Source organism: Cannabis sativa, chromosome 4, assembly GCF_029168945.1.
Source record: "Cannabis sativa cultivar Pink pepper isolate KNU-18-1 chromosome 4, ASM2916894v1, whole genome shotgun sequence".
Lineage (NCBI taxonomy): Eukaryota > Viridiplantae > Streptophyta > Magnoliopsida > Rosales > Cannabaceae > Cannabis > Cannabis sativa.
In genome coordinates, this window is record NC_083604.1 from 70904730 (window position 1) to 70925021 (window position 20292).

A 20292-nucleotide genomic window follows, 5' to 3' on the forward strand; every position below is an offset into this window, starting at 1 on the left:
TTATTTAATTTGGTTAAACTACCAAACCCATGAAGAGAGATATATTTCGCATATCACTTTAAAATTTGTGTCTCAATCTCTCCACCCAAATCCCAATACACTCTTTGCTTCTTCTTCACTCTCACCACACAACAAACTCACACACACTTCTCTTCTCACAACTCACTATTTTTCTCCATACACATACCTCTCTTTTAGCAACAAAATTTGAACATCAAGACAACTTGAGTACAAGACATTCCAAAACTTTCTTAAAAGACTTATCAAAATTTGGCCAACAAAACTTTTCTTTTCTCTTAATTAATAATAACTCAAAAAAAAAAATTACAACTTAACAAATGTAGATAGATAAATAAATAATTTGAGTAAAACACCAACAATAATTTCCCACATAAGACAGGCTACCAAACTTGACAATAAAAAACCAAGGAAGTACTGTACCGCTTCCCTTAAACCCCTACACAACTTGGTATATATATTTAGACAACAACACAAGCAATGGGGTCAAAATGGAGAAAAGCATTCCCAGGACATCAAGGCTTTTGAAGCACAGGTTCTACTTGCATTCAATAGTTTGCATCTAATTAAAATACTTAGATTCAAAATAACATAATTAGCTGTTTGTATAATTTAAGGTACAAATATGTTAATAAATAATCTTTCTAGACACCTAAGCAATTAATATAATTAGTATAGTTAGTTAGGTATAACGACCTGATTTAACAATAATGATTATAATGATGATAAACAAAAAAAAAATAATAATAATAATACACCTCCTTTTTCAAGGAGTCCACATTCCACACCTAAACCAATCTTCACAATATATTGTTTGCGTGGCTATATTGCACTATTCATATTGATTAGTCATAAATATCATTAGCTAAATCACTTATATTAACATCTAATTAATGATAAGAACTATTATATATGCTTGCATTACATACTGTGAAAACTACTCGTGATAACTAACTAATTGATGTGTTAATTGGTTAGAGTTTCTTAGTGTTAGTTAAAGCTATTGTTAGTTTCTTAGGTTGTTAATTTTAATAGAATATAATTCTGATGTGTATATAAACACTTAATCATTCAATAATGTAATCAAGCTATTTTGCATTTCTTCTCTTTTGAGCATACTCTGTTCTTTCATCTTCTTCTTCTGTTTTGTTTCTTTATGGTATTAGAGCACTTGACTTGCGTCAATGGCTTCCTCCGATGACCACTCATCTCAAGTTGGAGCCTCTGATCCTGTTGTTGTGCCAACTCTGTCCTCCTCAATGACACAACCATGGAACCCCTTCTCAAACTCTTTGACAGCTTCGCTTATCTTGAAACTCGATTGCACGAATTTCTTTTCCTAGAAATCGCAAGTCATACCTACTGTTATAGGTCATGATCTTGATGAGTTACTCTTCGGTAACAATGCTCCTCCTTCAAAACTCATCAATAGCGATGACAATCCCCTGTTCTTGCAATGGCATCGCAAAGATCAACTATTGTTGTCCTGGCTCCGATCTTCAATGACTGAAGGAATCTTGGCTATAGTTGCTTGCTACCCCACATCGAATTCCGTTTGAAAGGCTTTGGAACAAAAATTTATAAGTCAGTCCAAGGCAAGACTCCTTCAACTCAAAAGCCAGTTAACAAATCTGCAGAAAGGTAATTTGTCCATTTTTGATTATGTTGACAAGATCAAATCCGTGTGTGATTCTTTGGCTATTGCTGGACATCATGTAAATGATTTTGATCTCATTTTACACCTGATTAATGGACTTAGTCCCAAGTTTAACTCTGTTGTCTCCTGTATTAACTCTCGAAGTGAAACTCTTTCACTTGAAGAAGTTCAAGCTCTCTTGATGTCTCATGAGTCAAAATTGGAAAGACACTCCACTGTCTTGGATCTTTCAACAAAAATGGCAGCCAATCTTACCTTGGGATCAAGAAGTGGTACATACAGACCTTTTAATGGCTCTAGAAGAGGTCAAGGTTCTGAAAATGTGCCAAGATTCCTAAATTGAAGAAATGGATCTCGACCTACCAACAATAACAAACCTCTTTGTCAAGTGTGCATGAGATTTGCGCATACTGTTGTCACTTGCCACTATAGGTTTGATCAAAATTGGGTTACTCCAAAAACTTCTACTACTCAGCCACAAGCCAATCTCACAGAGCAGTCTCTTGACTACGATCCTCAGGCCTTTGTTGCTCAAATTGTGCTAGATTTTTGTGATGATGTTGGGTGGTATGTGGATTCAGGTGCAACCAATCATATTGCACACTCAATGGACAATCTTGAGTATGTCACTCCCTACACTGTTCAAGAAACAATTGTTGTTGCTAATGGTAAGAAATTTGTCATTTCTAACATTGGTACAACTACTCTTTCCTTAAATTCTCATTCTTTACATTTGAATTCAGTTTTGTAAATTCCTTCCATAACTAAAAAGCTTGGTTAGTGTATCCAAACTTAGTAATGACAATGATGTTTTCTTAGAATTTCATAAAGTGTGTTAAGGACAAGAAAAAGGGTGCAATCTTGCTTAAAAGGAAAATCAAAGATGGTCTCTATCACCTAGGAGATGATAGCTCGAGTCTTTCCAATAAAGCTCTGCAGGTGCTGCTGGGTTTTGTGCCCTAAATAAAACCAATTTTAATATATAATCAAGTTTACTAATTAGTAAAGATCAGAAATCATTTTATGTTGCATGGTTCACATCATTTATTTCATGATTATAAATTGTAATACTCGGAATTAAGAAATGGATTAGCAAAACCCTATCTAGATAATTATGTATAATTGAGGAATTATATTATTATATAGTTCAATATATGTGATTTTATATGAATTTTAATATATTAAAGACCCCGTTGGTGAGCCAGGGGCATTTTAGTAATTATGACCCGAGAACGGTAAAATGATAAATTAATTTAATTACGTGCTTAATAGAACTATATTATTATATAGTATGCGTGTGTTGTCTTTTCAGGTGTGTTCTGACAGGTTAGCGCGGTATAGTCACAACCGGGAATTTCGGGCCTGGGTTCGGGCCCGAAATGTAAATTGGATTGATTATTTGGCATTTTATTTGATGAATGATGATCTGAAATTTATTTGAAATTAATTGAGTATTGAATGACTATTTTACCCTTGTGAGGGTGTATGTGGGTATTTAAGCCCTAAGGGCATTTTGGTCATTTGACCCCTAATTACTATGTTTGGAAAATATGATTTTTGAGGAAATGAAATGTTAATTTCTGGTCTTTTCTTTCTCTCACCCGACCCTCTCATCCTCTCTAACCCTCTTCTTCTTCAAACTTGATTTTTGAGAAGAAAGCTTGATTTTTGGCTTGTTTTGGAGCTTGATGCTTAAGGATTAATTGTGCTAAGCTTTGAATTGGAAGTTGAGGTAGTCTTCATAACTTTGATTCTCATTTTGCTTGCTGAATTTTAGTGTTGAAAATGCATGAATATGATGGTAATGAAGATGATAATTACATGTTGCATGAGATGATGTTCTTTTGTTAATTTAAGTGAGTTTTGCTTGAATTCTTTGTATGTTGTTTGTTTGAGCTCTAGATGGAGTTCTAGGGTTTCTTCTTTATCTTGAATTCAAAGTATTTGATGATGATTGTTGCTGGAAAAATAGTTGGGATGCATGATTTTGAAGCTTTAGTTCAAGAGCTTGGATTTTATGAGTTAAAGTCATGATTTGTGTTTAATTGTGGGATTTTGGATGCATGAGATATATGTTTTTAATCCTATAATATTTGCTAGCTGCTGTAAGTGGATTAATTGTGAATTTGGTTGTGAAAAGCAATTGTTATGTTTAAGTTGTGGAATATGTTTATTATGACATATATTGATGCTTTGGAAAGTTTGGGAATGTTTGGGGATGATTTGAGTGAGTTTTGGGGGTTTAAAGATTGAGAAATTTTGTGTTCTCTGCCCAGACAACCGGAATTCCGGTTGGTTCAGGGCTGCTCCATCCAGAATTCCGGTTGGAGTTCATCGGGAAATGCTGAATTTTGTTTTGGCCATAATTTTTGACTCGGGACTCCGTTTGGGACGTTCTTTATACCGTTGGAAAGCTCTTTTCGAGCTCTATGTGATTATCTGTATTTGAAATGCCATGAATTTATTTTATGAATTTGAAATCAGGGGTTAACCCTATTTGTGAAAATCCCAAATTATGTGTGACTAGGATTACCGGCACCTGGTCAGGAGCACCCGGGGATTTGGAATCTCTACTATTGCAGGACATCAGGTAAGACAGTGATTAGCACGTAGAGTATGCTCAGTGGCGCTTATATTGAGAATGATATGCATGAATGTTTAGTAACCGGGATTAGGGTTATTACCCTAATAGGAACGGTCTAATAGCCTAGGGTTATTACCCTAGTGATATATGTGTATAAATGTCATGCCATGTTAATTGAAATGAGATTTAGGGATTATGCGCTCAAGGCATAATCAGGTTGGACTCGGTACTCATAACTGAGATGAACCACTTCTAAGGCCTTAATGTACTTAGACGTGTGAGAGTAACACGTAGGTCTACGTCATGTAGATTTAATTAGATGTGTGAGCGCAACACATAGGTCTACGCCACGTAGACGTAAATAGGCATGATGAAATAATGATCAGGTCTATGCTATACAGACATATGTGAATGAGCATAATATATTTCTTATGATTTATACTGTCTTACTGGGCTTGGCTCACGGGTGCTCTACTGTGCAGGAAAGGGTAAGGCATTAGCTGATCAGCCATGAGTTTTAGGAGCAGAACGAAGAATGTACATGTTCATGCCACTTCAGACCAAGCGGGTTATGGGTCTAACAGTGTTGACTTTTGTATTCTGCTTTGCCGCTTAGGTCGGCTAGTAAGAAAGAACTTGTAATAAGTTTGTAAATATTTTTGGGATCCCAACTATTTTGAAAAGTTTAAATATATTACAAGTTTATTTTCAGTCTGTTTAATATAAAAGTTTAAATTATGCGCTATTTTCATTAGTAATCACGATTAGGGGATTAGGGTTTCATAAGCATTTTGGGTAGCGTGCCTAATTATTTAGGGCGTTACATAAATTCTATTAGGTCCAGAACATATGTAATTGTTAATGATTATAGTGTTGTCATCACAGTGGAATACAATCATGTTTATACATTCGAAAGTTTAATTCCCTGATTTGTCAGTTCACTGGATTTAGATTGGCATGATAATCAGCGATAGGTATGCTTACACCTTAGATAAGTATTATGTCCTTTCCAGGGCATTGACAAAGTTTACCAGTATCAGATGTATGGAGTATACATTGGAAGGGACAGATATTGAACTTTGATTAGATATGATAATTTTGTAATATCTATTCAATTCAATATCACCTAGTTGATCCTAGATCAAATGGTCTTAATCCTGACATGATTAGGTTCGATCTCAAGAGTATTATACATGTTCTTTGATTTGTTAGTTAAGCCTACTTTTTGGTCACGGTGATACGTACATTTTGGGAACATGGTAGTGCAATTGAGTGGGAGCGCTAATCATAGATATGGAATCTATAGCTTCTATAGGTATTTTGAAGTGAAACGATAATTTCCTTTGAGCTTGCTAAATAGAGATAAATGATAGAGCGCTCATTTTAGTGACTATATTAGTTCACTATAATATCATTTATAGGTGGCAAGTGTTTTAAGGATAAACTACATTGAAAGGGTGTAACAGTAATTTTATCCCTATGCAATGTAGATCATCTATCGAGGATCATTGATTATTGGGATTATAACAATGGATAATTTATATCGTATCTATATCGTGGAACATATAGAGCGTTCTATATGACTAAGAGTGAAATTCCAAGTTCTATGTATGGATGCAACAAGGAATTAATAAGTCAGTGAATTTACCTTGTAAGTTCTGGGTCTGCTTATTGGAAGCTCGGTTATATAGGCCCATGGTCCCCATACTAGTTGAGACCATACTGCTTGTAAGACTCAGTTAATTGATTTTAATTAATCAATTATAATTCTAAAATTAGACTATGTCTAGTTTATGAATTTTCACTAAGCAAGGGCAAAATTGTGAAGAAAAGAGATTCTAGGTCTTATTTATTAATTGAAAGACTTTATTAAGTCTAATTAATAAATATATTAAATGAAAATATTATTTAATAATTAATTTTTAGTTATTAAATAATTGAAATTGGTATTTAAGTGGTTAAATTGGAAAATTTGCGTTTTTGAGAAAATGGGATGGAAAAATGACGAAATGACAAAATTGCAAAGTGGGGCCCATTATCCACATCATGGCCAGCCACTATGTGTGCAATTTACCATTTATTTTTTTCATTATTTTAATGCCAAATAAATCTAACCTAAACCTAGGTGGTTACCTATAAATAGATAGTAATGGCTCACACTTAAAAGATGGATGATTGATGAAATTTCTTGCCTTCAAGAAAAAGTTGAGCCTCCTATTCTATACCATAGTCGAAACCACATCCCTCTCTTTTCTTCTTAAAATTTTCATACCTTGAGTGATAAAGTGAATGCCCACACACATCAAGTGGCATCTCAATCATAGTGTGTAAGACTGTGAAGAATCCAATCAACAAGAAGGAGAATCGGGCTCAAGAATGAGAGAAAGAGATCCAGGTTCAGATCTTTATAAAGCTCTGCTACAGAAATGAATCAAGGGCTAGAGATCTGAATGGAAGGAGTCATTATATTCCGCTGCACCCAATGTAAGGTTTTCTTAAACCCTTATGTGTTTATTTCATTGTTTTAGAAATTCATATTAGGATGTTAATGAAACATAGATCCTGGTAAAATATTTTCAACAGGTGCATCTTGCAACTTCAGACATTCAATCCAAGTCTATGTTGAGTCATTCTAAGTCTTGTAATCATTGTTGTACTCAGGTTGATACTTCAACCTTTTCTTGTACTAAACAGAATAATAAAGGGCCATCTATTGTCTATTCTGATGTCTTTAATCCTACTGTTTTGCTTTCACAAACTGATAATGACATAAATAATTAGCATAATAAACTTGGCCATCCAGCTTCTTACACTCTCAGTAAGATTTTAAATAAAGCCAATATACCTTGTTACCTTAAGAATCTAAAATTTTACAAAGCATGTCAGTTAGGAAAAAGTCATAGACTACCATATCCATTGTCTCAATCCAGAGCTAATCAACCTCTTGCACTGGTGCACACTGATTTATGGGGTCCTTCCCATATTTCATCCAAAGAAAATTACAAATACTACATTGTGTTTGTAGATGATTATAGTACATTTTCTTAGATTTTTCCTTTCACTATGAAGTCTCAAGCTTTTGAAACTTTTATCAAGTCTCAAGCTTTTGAAACTTTTATCAAGTTTAAAAGTCTTGTAGAAAAACAGTTTAACTTACCAATTAAAGCTGTTCAAGCTGATGGGAGAGGAGAGTATAGGCCTTTTGAAAAAAAATTAGCTGACATAGTGTTCAAACAACCTTGTCCTCATACTCATGAAAAAAATGGTGGAGTTGAGAGAAAACATGGACATATAACTGAAATTGGTTTGACACCTTTAGCTCAAGCATTTCTTGATCTCTCTTCTTGGTGGCTTGCATTTTAGTGTGCCACTCAATTAATCGAATGCCTACACCCGTGCTTGATAATCTTAGTCCATTTGAGTGTTTGTTTAATGAAACTCCTAACTATCATATTCTCAAACCATTTGGTTGTACTTGTTATCCACATTTAAGGCCCTATCATCATCATAAACTTGAGTATAGGTTTGAAGAGTGCTTATTTCTTGGATATTCTCCAAAGCACAAAGAGTATTTGTGTGAAAATGCTGCTGGAAGAATCTTCATTGCCAGGAATGTTATCTTTGATGAGTTATCATTTCCTGCTTCTAAGGTTGGTACTTCTTCATCATAGGTAAATTTTGAAACCACAGCTTGTCCTACTTTGTAGTTCTTTACTAGTTTTTCATATTACTTCACCTGAGTTTACTGTTGAGCCATCTAGTAGGGATGAGCATAAAATCCAAAAAATTGGAAAAACTGTTCAAACCGACCTACCGAACACCGTTGGAACTGAAATTGACGGAACTGAAAACCAAAAAAACCGCTAACGGTTGTAATCGCCATTGAACGGTCAGTTTTTTTTTTGGGTAATAAACCGACCGAAAAAACCGAAACCGGCCGTTATACATATATATATAAATTAATTTATTAAGTTTTTTTTTTCTTTATGTATTGTAGTTACTAATAATATATAATAATAATAATAATAATAATAATAATAATAATAATAATAATATATTATTTTATTAATATTAAAGTTAAAAGAATAAGATAATTAGTTTTTGAACAATTAATTTGTATGTTTGTAGTTGTAAAATGTAAAATAATGTGTTTATAGAATAAATTGGATCGTATTTTTTTAAAAAAAAATGGTTTGGACGGTTTAAACCGACCAAACCGTGGTTCAAAACGGTCGGTTTTAAGATACGTTCTAGATTGGTCGGTCGGTTTTTGAATTTTACCAATCCAAACCGAAAACTGAATTCTAGATTTTTATATAGAAAAAAACCGACCAAACCGACCGATGTTCAGTCCTACCATCTAGTTCAACATCAAGTGCTCCTAATATAATTCATTGTGCAGATGAATCTGTTGATAACACACCTATTGCAACAGCTGCCAGAGTTGCTATTGATACTCATGTTGCACCAACTATTTCAGATGTTTTAGCAACACCTACGCCACTAGCACCTGCACAAACAGCTTTTGCTCCTGCAGAAGTTCCAGCAATACAAATTGCTTCATCTGTTTCAGCTCCATCTCTTACACCTGTTGATCTCTTGAATCAAGACACAATAAATTCACACTCATTTGCAACAGGTTTCCCTGTACCAAACAATGTTGAACACATTAGATAGATATCTATGCAACACCCTGCACAAATAGTTTCATTTGATTCGAATGTTGATGCTACACTCCCTAGAACTCACTCTATGGTTACTAGATCCATGAGAGGTATTTACAAGCCTAAAGCCTATTTGGCTACTAAGCATAGGCTACCAGAATATTTGACATTAACCAGACCAGGATGTGGCATTCATTATCAACAAGCTATCCCAATTTATTCATGCTCCAACTAATGTTCATTGGGAAGCTTATAAAAGATTGCTTCGATACTTAAAAGGCACTTTATCTCACGATCTGTTTATTTCACCAGCAACTCATTTTTCTATTGAAACACACTCTGATGCTGACTGGGCGAACACAGCAGAAGAACTTAAATGGTTTCACTCTCTCTTTACCGAGTTACAGGTTGTGCTAGCTGATGTTCCAACCATATGGGTGGACAACCAAGGGGTTGCTGCTCTTGCATCTAACCCTGTATTTCACACTCGCTACAAACATATTGAAATTGATCAATATTTTGTTCGTGATCATATCCTCAACAATAAAGTTTTTGTTAGATATGTGCCCTCCGTTGATCAAGTCGCTAACATCCTCACCAAATCATTGCCAAAAGACCGATTTCACTACTTGAGAGACAAACTCAAAGTTGTATCTTCCCCTTTTCATTTGAGGGAGGATGATAACCAACTAATTGATGTGTCAGGTAGTTAGAGTTTGTTAGTGTTAGTTAAAGCTACTGTTAGCTTCTTGGGTTGTTAATTCTAAAAGAATGTAATTCTCATGTGTGTATAAACACTTAATCATTCAATAATGTAATCAAACTTTCCTGCATTTCTTCTCTTTTGAGCATACTTTGTTTTTTCTTCTTCTTCCTCTGATTTGTTTCTTCAACTCGAGATGCTTGTACTAATTGCATTTTCTTATTTTATTTTATTTTTATATTTTTTCACTAAAACATAGTTAGACATCCCATTTAATCTAATATTTATATTTTTTTTTTCTTAATTTGATCAAATCCAATTAGTAATTAGATTTGGAAATCATCATTCAATCATTCAATTTAATTAAACCTCAAAATCTAATTCAATTACAAATTGGATTGGTTGATTTTTCAATTAGATATTTATTTACACATTTCATTTTTATTATAAACTTAAAAACATGAAAAGAAAAATACATAAAATCTATAATATATATACATATTTTATTTAAATTTAATACTCTATAATAATATCATATTACATGTTTAATGCAACAAAAAATTTGAAATAACTACAACAATAACCAATAATTACAAATACAATAAAAAAAAACAGTAAGAATATAATTAATATATATTTAATATTTCTATTATATATGTATAAATATAAATAAGTTTTTGCAGCTTTTTTTTTAATATATATTAAATATACTTAGATTAGATTGATTTTTAATTAAATTTTGAGATTAACATCTAATAATTAATTCAATTAGGACTCGTTTGGTATACCGTATTGTATTGTATTATGTTGGATTGTATTGTATTGTATTAGTATTATTTAATACAATACTATGTTTGGTATTGACTTATATTAATATATTGAATTGTATTAGTATTTTTTAATTCAGGTTCCGGTTCCGGTCCCGGGTCCAAGTCTGGGTCCCAAGTTCGGATTAAAGATTGGTGTTGACCCCGAATCCTTTGTAAATATTATAATACAAGCTAATATGGACCATTTGTTGTGTATTAAATAATACAACATACATTGTATTAAAAAATTTAGTCGTAATAATTAATACAATACATTGCTTTATCCAAACATAGTGTTATTTATTATTTAATACAATACGACTCTTATACGGCGTACCAAACGAGCCTTTAGAATCTTATTTTGAACATTCAAGTGAATTCTTATTAGATATTCAACTTTTTGTAATTAGATTAAATTAAATGAGTTTGATTCGATGGTGGCGTTTGGTTGGGAGGAATGAAAATATAGGAATAGGAATGGGAATGAGAATAAGAATAGGAATGAAATAAAATTTAAAATGCATAAAAAAATTGATAAAAAAATCATTAAATTTTTTCTCTTGTTACATTAGAATGATCTTTCCTTCCTTTTTAAAATAGAATAGTCATTCCACCAAAATGGTGGAAAGAGCATTCTATTGGAATGTCATTCTAATACTTTAAAATGCAACCAAACAAAAAAATAAAATTAATGAAAATTATTTCCTTTTCATTACCTAATTAAACGCCACCTTAATTCAATTAAATTGAACCATGTCTAATTCTAAAAAAACACCAAACTAACATAGCTGCCCCATGAAATGATTGCTCACACACTAAACAAGAAAAAAAATCAGAGAAAAACATGCCATTCTTGTTGGTCACCTACCAGTACAACCAACACCATAAACACATATGTTTAAGAATATTCAGTACATGTATCTTTATATTGCTTCTTTTTATAAAAGACCACATGCGACATGCTTAGGTAGGTTCATAATTCATAATAGAAATTTTATTTATTTATTTATTATTTGAACTAATTAAGATGACGTTTAGTTGGAAGGAATGAAAATATAAAAATAAGAATGAGAATGAGAATGAGAATAGAAATGGAATGGAATAAAATTTAAAATTGATAAAAAAATTATTAAATTTTTTCAAATCTTGCATTGGAATGGTCTTTCCTTCTATTTTAAAATGAAATAGTCATTCCACCAAAATGATAGAAATGTCATTCCATCGGAATGGTATTCTAATAATTTTAAATGCAACCAAACAAATGAATAGAATGAAAATTGTTTTCTTTTCATTCCATTCTATTTTATTATCTCCAACCAAACACAACCTAAGTGTTAAGACCTATAGGATGTGCAAACAAATATTTTTAATGAGAAATTTGCTATATGTATTTATATACAAAATGAATTATTGTACAAAATTTACATAGACATGAGATTGATTGAAATAAGACTTAAATATTGAGAAAATATAATCATGATTTGATTATAAACTAGAATATATTTTATGATAATTTATTAGTGTCGCATAAATGCGGTAACAAAAGTTATTTATTTGGAGCTCCTAATATATTGAGAATTTGAAATATGTCTTATCTAAAAATTTTAGAATAATTTAATACATGTCTTAAGTGATATAAATTCAAAGTCGTGTGCATTATATAACAAAGATCTTTGTATGAAATAAAGATATGTAAGTAAATTATTAGTTGAAAAATACATATGATTGTCTATGCAATATAAATTCGTAAATTATATGTTGTGATAGCCTCTTGAAGAGTTTTTGATTAATCAAATTTTTATTTTTTTGTATATTGAAAAATATTAAATGTATGTACTTTATCCATTAGTAGAGAAGTCCTGAAGTACTTCATATGCATCAATAATTATAGATATATGATCATTTGATATATGGAAATTAAGATCATACAATAAGAATGGAACAAATATATAGTCTTAGAGTACCATCATTGTCACAAATAAAAAATTATATTATCATAATGTGTTATGTTCATATTACTTAAATTATTAAACTTTGGTATGAACAACAATGTATATACACATGCATAAGTGATTCAATAAGTTGAATAAATATTGATGTTCTAGGAACCTCTCATCCATAATTTAGAAGTCCACACATACTCTAGAAGAGTTATAGTGTATATATATATATAGATAATATACAATGATATTTTAAAAAGGCTAATTAGCAATTTTCCCCCCGAACTTTGACATGTACTTAAGCATGCCCCTTGAAATTTTTTGGCCGTTAAAAATTCCCCATGAACTATTAAGATTGTTAGATTTAAGGACTTTTATCTAATTTTAGTAAAAAAAATTTCTAACATGGATGAAAGTTCAAGGGACATGATTTAGTGCATATCAAAGTTTGAGGGGCGTGATTTGGTAGATATCAAAATTTGGGGAGCATGGTTTAGTACATAAACAATCACTGAAACAGTAAAATTGAATGAAATTAGACAAAAGTCTTTAAATCTAACAATCTCAATAGTTCAGGGGGACTTTTTAACGGCTAAAAAAGTTCAGGGGGCATGATTTGGTATATGTCAAAGTTCGGGGAAAAAATTGCTAATTTGATAACAATAATCTTATGAGGTATATTATCACCAAAATAATTGTACATTGTATGTGCATGAGCGGGAGAAATATTTATGTTACACTCTTTTTCTCTTAGTTCAAGTTTTTATCCCACTGGATTTTCCTGACAATGTTTTTAATGAATATGAAATATATATTGAACTATTTTTTCCTTAGCTCAGGTTTTGTCCCACTGAATTTTTCTGACAAGGTTTTTAACGAGACAACTTTAAATCATGCTAGCATACTTGCACTTTATGAAGCAAGTAGAGAATGTGTGGGAGTGAGATCATTGACATAACATATTTAAAAAAACATATGGATTACACTCAATAAAGAAGTATAAACACCAAAAGTTCTTTATGAAGATAATATGCTTGCATCACTCAACTAAAAGGAGGGTACATTAAATGAGATAATTAAAACATATTTTACCAAATTCTTCTTTATACTTTTCAAGAGAATGCATATTGGTGTCCAACATATTCAATGAGTGTCAATCTTGCAGATTTATTCACAAAGTCATTACCAATATCAATATTTGAGAAGATGATTCACAAGATTGGAATTTATCAATTTGAAGATCTCCACGAATGCCTAAATTAATAAAGGGAAGTTTATTCATACTGCACTCTTTTTCCCTTGGCCTAGTTTTTTGTCCTATTTGGTTTTTTGGTGTTGAGAATCATGAGGTTCTATCTTAAAACTAATTGGTGGTAAGTGGAATAGCTCATGTTCTTATATATTGCTCAATACTCTACCATTTATTCCATGTGGGACAATGTCCATAATATTCTCCCTCAAGATGGTGGCTTTTTTTTCTCACCAATCTTGAACCGTATCAAAGTGGACATGATCACTATCTGTATAGGTGCGAATCGGATATGATCACATGCCCGCAAGGGATATGGCTCTAATACCATGTTGAGAATCATGAGGTTCTATCTTAAAACTAATTGGTGATAAGTGGAGTAGTTCATGTTATTATATATGGCTCAATACTCTACCATTTATTCTATGTGAGACAATATCCACAATATCTGGCAAGATTTTTAATGAGACAATTATTATAGACATCCAAGGGGAAGTGTTATGAAATATTATATATATGGATGTCTATATCACCCAAATCAATTATAACATAAATATTATTGTATTTCCCTTTATTTCATTGATTTAGTTTTCTATTATTCTAGTCATATTTTTATATTAGCCTTCTCCTTTGGCTAATTAGGATTTTTGTCCCCTGAACTTTGACATGTACCAAATCATGCCCCCTGAACTTTTAAGGCCATTGAAAATACCTCCTGAACTATTGAGATTGTTAGATTTAAGGCCTTTTGTCTAATTTTATTCAATTTTACTATTTCAATGATTGTTTATGTACTAAACCATGTTCTCCAAACTTTGATATCGACCAAATCATGCCCTTCGAACTTTGACATGTACGAAATTATGCCTCCTGAACTTTCATTCATGTTAGACTTTTTTACTAAAATTAGAAAAAAGTCCTTAAATCCAACAATCTCAATAGTTCAGGGAGCATTTTCAATGACCTTAAAAGTTCAGGGGGTATGATTTGGTACATGTCAAAGTTCAGGGGGCAAAAATCCTAATTAGCCTTCTCCTTTTTATTATTCAAAAATATATATTTTTTTTAATTAAAAAAATAAAAAACAAAGAAATGACCAAAAGCCTTAATTTATGTAAAAAAAAAATTACTTGAGGCCATAGTAAAAATTAAATTTTTACAAAACCATTAATTTTAGCAATAATAAATATGTTTTTAACCTTATCTAAAAATCCGAAATTGATTGGATTCATTGGATGGTCTAGTAAATTCTCATATTAATTTTGGTTGACGTGACGTGAGTGAGCACAAAATAAAACTAAAACTAATGATACTCGATGAGGTTAGGTTTTTGCCATTGATGGAGATTGAAATTGATTTGAAAAATATATATATCACATTCCATTCCACCAAAGAAGCAACATTGTCTAATTTTTATTTATTTATTTTTAATTATTATGTTATTGTGTAATAAATACTTAAATAGTTAGTAGGTGTGCAAGAAGAAGACCAGTTACACAACGACAAAGAAACTCCAATGGTGGCCCATTTGGAAATTCAACTGTCAAGTTCACATGAAGCTCACAACCCAAGCACAGTAAATATATATATATTTTATATGAAGAAATTCCTTTAAGAAAGGAACCCAAGATTTTGGGCTCCCTTTTTCTCTAGTCCCAAAACGAAAGAGGAGGAGAGGACTATTTTCCTTCTTGGTAAGGAGTCAGCGTCATCAAACCCAGATCCAATTTCCTCAGAAGTATACTACCCAACTTCTGCTTAACCCTTTTTCCCTTTCTCCAACTCTCTGAAACCAAGCCTTTTCTTCCATGTCTGGAAATTCGGCACCGCTTTTACTTCGACTGTTTTCAGGTTTGATTCTTCAACTTCTTCTTCGCTTATGGAGCCCGCATGTAATAGATTAGGATTTAGAATTAGGACTTTAGGAGTTTTTTCTTTCCAATTTCTTAATTTCCTATATTTTTAATTTTTTATTGCGTTATGGTCGATGTTGCCAACTCTGAATTATTCATTTTTATTTTATTTTATTTTTTTGTACTATATTTAGAAAAGGATTTAGTGATGGTGGAGTTGTTGGAGATCGAATCTTAATTGTAATTATACTTTAATGACTAACTGTTTTATATTTTTCCAATCAAAATTTGGTTAAGTTTTGATTGGAATCAGATATGGAACTAAATTTTTGCTCAATTATGCACTTTGAGTTGGATTCTGATTTATGCAAGTTAGTGAAATAAGTTAATTTAGCAGGATTGGGAAGAATCATCTTTTTTTTCCTAAATTTTTTACATTTTTGATTGTTAATTTGGTTCCCATAAGCGTTCATGAAATTAATATTCTTCAAAATATAGGTTAGCGTGGTTGTGACCTATATTTGGTCAAGTTTCATTGGATCTCCATAGGCTGCATTTTTTTAGTTGCAGCATTTTGTTGGAGATAAAAATAAAAGGAAGAGAAAATGAGGATGAAGAACAAATACAGGAAACCAACCACTTTACCTTGCAATGCAGGGAGCAGATGTTCAATGTCTGCTGTTGTCTGGAGCTTGGTTGGTTGTGTTCTTATGCTTCACCTCTACTCGCTTGTTCGCCATAAAGATGTGGTTACTGGGGAGATTCAATCACATACAGTTCAGAACCCGCAATTGCGTGAACTTCAGAAAGTTGATGAGGAAAAAATCCAAATGCCTCCACCTAGGAAGAGATCTCCGCGTGCTGCGAAAAGAAAGCCAAAACGACCAACAACTATAATCGAAGAATTTCTAGATGAGAATTCCCAACTAAGAGGCACATTCTTTCCTGGTCAGAAAACTGCTATAGATCCGAGGAAGGATGGGAATGATAGCTTTTATTATTCACCAGCTAAAATTTGGTTGGATACTGATGGAAATCCTATTCAAGCCCATGGAGGTGGGATTCTATATGATGAGAAGACAATGACTTACTACTGGTATGGTGAATACAAAGATGGGCCAACCTATCATGCACACAAAAAAGCAGCTGCTCGGGTAAGTTGCATTTAAAGCATTGTCTGGTGCTCAAATTTAAATAGATTTTAGAGTATTTCTTTTTGCTTAAAGAGATATGCAAGTGTATTTATTGGTCTAGAGTTTGAGCTTCAACTAAGAACACATATTTTCTTCAAAGTATTGCATGAAGATTTACACCTCATAGTTCATCATTAGAGAAAAATCTATGTTTGACAAATTAGAGGGAGAATAGGGGGATGTATTTTCTTAACATTGAGCTTCATAAGGCAACAAAAGCTGTGTAATATGCATCACGCACAAGGGTCACCAAATTGATTTTCACCTTTTAATTTCAGCTCTCTGTCTCCAATCATTTCTTTAGTTTGCCATGTTGAAGCGAGATGAGGAGTAAAAGTATCTTGAGCTAGGAAAACTATGTACCTATCTCTTTCTGCTTATCATTAGATCATGGGAGTGTTACAACTTTAAATTGAACTAAGATTAATGATTAGACACTGAAGCTTGCATACTGGTCATATCTTTTATTTTAATGTTAAGGGTCAGAATCATATCCTAGTCTTGAGATTATATTTGTGTTGCTGATTACACTTTTTGGTCTCTTATACTGAGCTTCGTCTATCTGTTATCTGTCCTCCATTTTCTGCCTCTGTTTTCTTTTCCTTTTCAGTTATCCATGTTATATTTTGCCTTGTGTCAACCTATAGCATTAATTTTTCGGTTGTATTACTTGATTAGAATTCACAGTTGTTTAACACGGTACACTTATTTTATTTAGGTTGACATAATTGGAGTAGGTTGTTATTCTTCAAAAGATTTGTGGAAATGGAAAAATGAAGGTATTGTGCTGGCAGCAGAAGAGACGGACGAAACTCACGATCTCCACAAATCCAATGTTCTTGAGCGGCCAAAAGTGGTTTACAATGAGAATACAGGCAAATATGTTATGTGGATGCATATTGATGATGCCAACTACACCAAAGCATCTGTTGGTGTTGCTGTTAGCGATTACCCTACTGGTCCATTCGACTATCTATACAGCAAACAACCTCATGGCTTTGAAAGCCGAGACATGACAATTTTCAAAGATGATGATGGGGTAGCATATTTAATATACTCATCTGAGGACAATAGTGAGCTTCATATTGGACCGCTAACAAAAGATTATCTCAATGTGACTCCCATAGTGCAACGGATTCTTGTGGCACAACATAGGGAAGCCCCAGCATTGTTCAAGCACCAGGGAACTTATTACATGATAACATCAGGCTGCACTGGATGGGCTCCAAACGAAGCACATGCGCATGCTGCAGAGTCAATCATGGGGCCATGGGAGACTATGGGAAACCCATGTATTGGAGGGAGCAAAATATTTCGACTGACCACATTCTTTTCTCAGAGTACATTTGTAGTTCCTCTGCCTGGATTGCCTGGTACATTTATTTTCATGGCAGACAGATGGAACCCAGCTGATCTGAAGGACTCAAGGTACGTATGGTTGCCTTTGATCGTTGGAGGGCCAGTGGATCGGCCTTTCGACTACAATTTTGGTTTCCCATTATGGTCAAGAGTGTCAATATTCTGGCACAGAAAATGGAGACTTCCTCAGGGATGGCGTGTCATGAAATGAATGTAGGGTCTCTTGCTATAATCTGTGTATAATAATGAAAGCGTTTTACCATTTTTTTTTTCTCACTGGCTCAATAGCTTTTGCCAATGATTTTTCTTTGTGGTAGTTTTGTTCATAATAGCTTTGAGGAAGATTACTAGTTGCCTAGAGAAAAGGTTTATTGTTTGGAGATTTTACCAATAATCACCTCCACTTTTAACATCATATGTCATCATTCGTCACTTAAATTTGTCATGGTGCTCTTTTCATACTTCATTCATAGGCCTCGTGGCCACAAAACTCGAGATTAAAATCGGATGGTCTAGTTTTTGGGCATCATATCAAATGTCCTCATTGTTGGCCAAAGCTTGGGCTTTGTGTGGAAAGAAAACCAAACAGGGCAGGAAAAGGCCTAGAAAAGTAAAAAAAGAATTAGTGAAAATTACACATTTTATAGTTATGCAGTTTGTGCAAAATTTTATTTTTTTTTAAAAAAAAAGGTTTATTACGTGGGAAAAGTTGAAAAAGAAAAAAACAAGTTAAAAATATGAAAAAAAAAAAAAGAAAAAGAAAAGAAAAAGCAAATAGTATTAGGCAATTTGAAATAGTTTCTCCAAATGAAAAGGTTCCTGCAATTGTCTTTTCTGGAAAGATGTTTACCCTCGGTTGCTGGTCCTGAAAGAAGTCTTGGGGAATGATAGTTGAGTTCAGAAGGGAATTTTCAGATGACTATCATGTCCATTTCGGGTCCAGTCTTCAGGATAACTAGTTTTTTCTTAGAAAGGAGTTCCAGCTGGCTATTCCTCCTGGAATGGTAGATTTGGATAGTCGACTTCAACAGACTTTATCCTATCTAGAAGTATCTTCAACAAGTGTTCTTGGTCTGCAAGTCTGAAAGCTCATCCACGTTCCTGGAGGCCCTGATACTTAAGTTGACGTGGAGACTTCGCTCTAAGAGGAGTTGGTTAAGTTAGTTATTTCTAACTAACTTAACAACCTTGAAACTGGTAGCCACTGATTTTAGGATCTTGATCCTAAGCCTATATATACCACCTTACTTACCTTTTGAGAAGCGACAAAATTCTGGAGTTTTGAGAATTCAGAGAGATGAGATTGAGAGTCTAAGAGAGAAAAGATTCAAAGGTATAGAGAGAGGTGTAGAGAAAAGAGAGAGATTGAGTTTGGGTTTTTTTTAAGAAGAATCTTCTGTAGATGAAGAAGATTATTGGGTGTAAAGTGTGAGAATTGAAATATTTTGTGAGAATTCAATAAAGAATCTCATCTCGACTGTATTGTACCTATTCTTGCTCAATCAATAAAGGATGATTACAGTGGTGTTCTAGAACTAGGGTAGAGCCATAAATCACGTCGATATATCGATCTTGAATCAGTATATATTTTGGTATTAATTTCTTTATTTTCTGCATTTATTGTTTCTAGTTTTTACATATTCTGTTTGCCTCTATTTTTCATTTGAATGGTGTTCTCAATTTTATTAATCTTATCATTGCTAATTAGTTAATTGTTTAAAGTTTATTTGTTTTGATTTTGTACTATTAATCGTAATTTTTCTATAGTAATTAGTTACTTTAAAAAAATATATAAGGTAATTGATTGCCTTAAATTATTTATATATATATTTTAACTTTTTTTAAAAAAAGAAAATTACACAACATACATTATTTTTATGAAAAAGACCATATTTTTGTAAATTTGCCAAATATATATCATGAAAATGAAAATTCCCCAAAGAATTATTACCTTTCCAAATTGTTTTGTGACAAGTCTTACTTAGGCAAATACTCAATCAGTACCCTATACTTTTAACAATGTCCATCTTGTAATTTAAGAATTTAAATTTAAAACCCATATAGCTGAAAGTAGTTTAGTCATATTGATAAAAGTAGGGGTGTTCATCAAACCGCTCAAACTGTCTGCACCGCACCACACTGCCAAAAAATACAGTTTAAAATTCTTTGTGGTGCGGTCGCGGTTTGAATTTTTTCTGAACCGCGCGGTGCGATGCGGTTTGCAGTTTTAAATTATTAATATGCGGTTCAAACCGCACCGCAC

At 32.7% G+C, this 20292-nt stretch overlaps 1 protein-coding gene and 1 long non-coding RNA gene across 3 annotated transcripts; both read left to right on the top strand.

Annotated features, from left to right (window-relative positions):
* The first annotated feature begins 967 nt into the window (after positions 1–967).
* LOC133036557 (uncharacterized) lies at positions 968–6979 on the top strand. The gene is made up of 2 exons (XR_009687159.1): positions 968–2614; positions 6843–6979. It is a non-coding gene; the product is annotated as an uncharacterized LOC133036557 (long non-coding RNA).
* A 7943-nt stretch (positions 6980–14922) lies between these two features.
* On the top strand, positions 14923–18467 carry LOC133037363 (uncharacterized). Of its 2 annotated transcripts, XM_061114425.1 has the most exons (3): positions 14923–15475; positions 16135–16631; positions 17389–18467. In XM_061114425.1, the coding sequence occupies exons 1-3, from the start codon at positions 15433–15435 to the stop codon at positions 18238–18240; spliced, it is 1392 nt and encodes a 463-aa protein (XP_060970408.1). In that variant the 5' UTR covers positions 14923–15432; the 3' UTR covers positions 18241–18467. The 2 variants fall into 2 exon arrangements, with proteins under 2 accessions (XP_060970408.1, XP_060970407.1); XM_061114424.1 differs by lacking the exon at positions 14923–15475 and having other exon boundaries at positions 15976–16631.
* The last annotated feature ends 1825 nt before the right edge of the window (positions 18468–20292 follow it).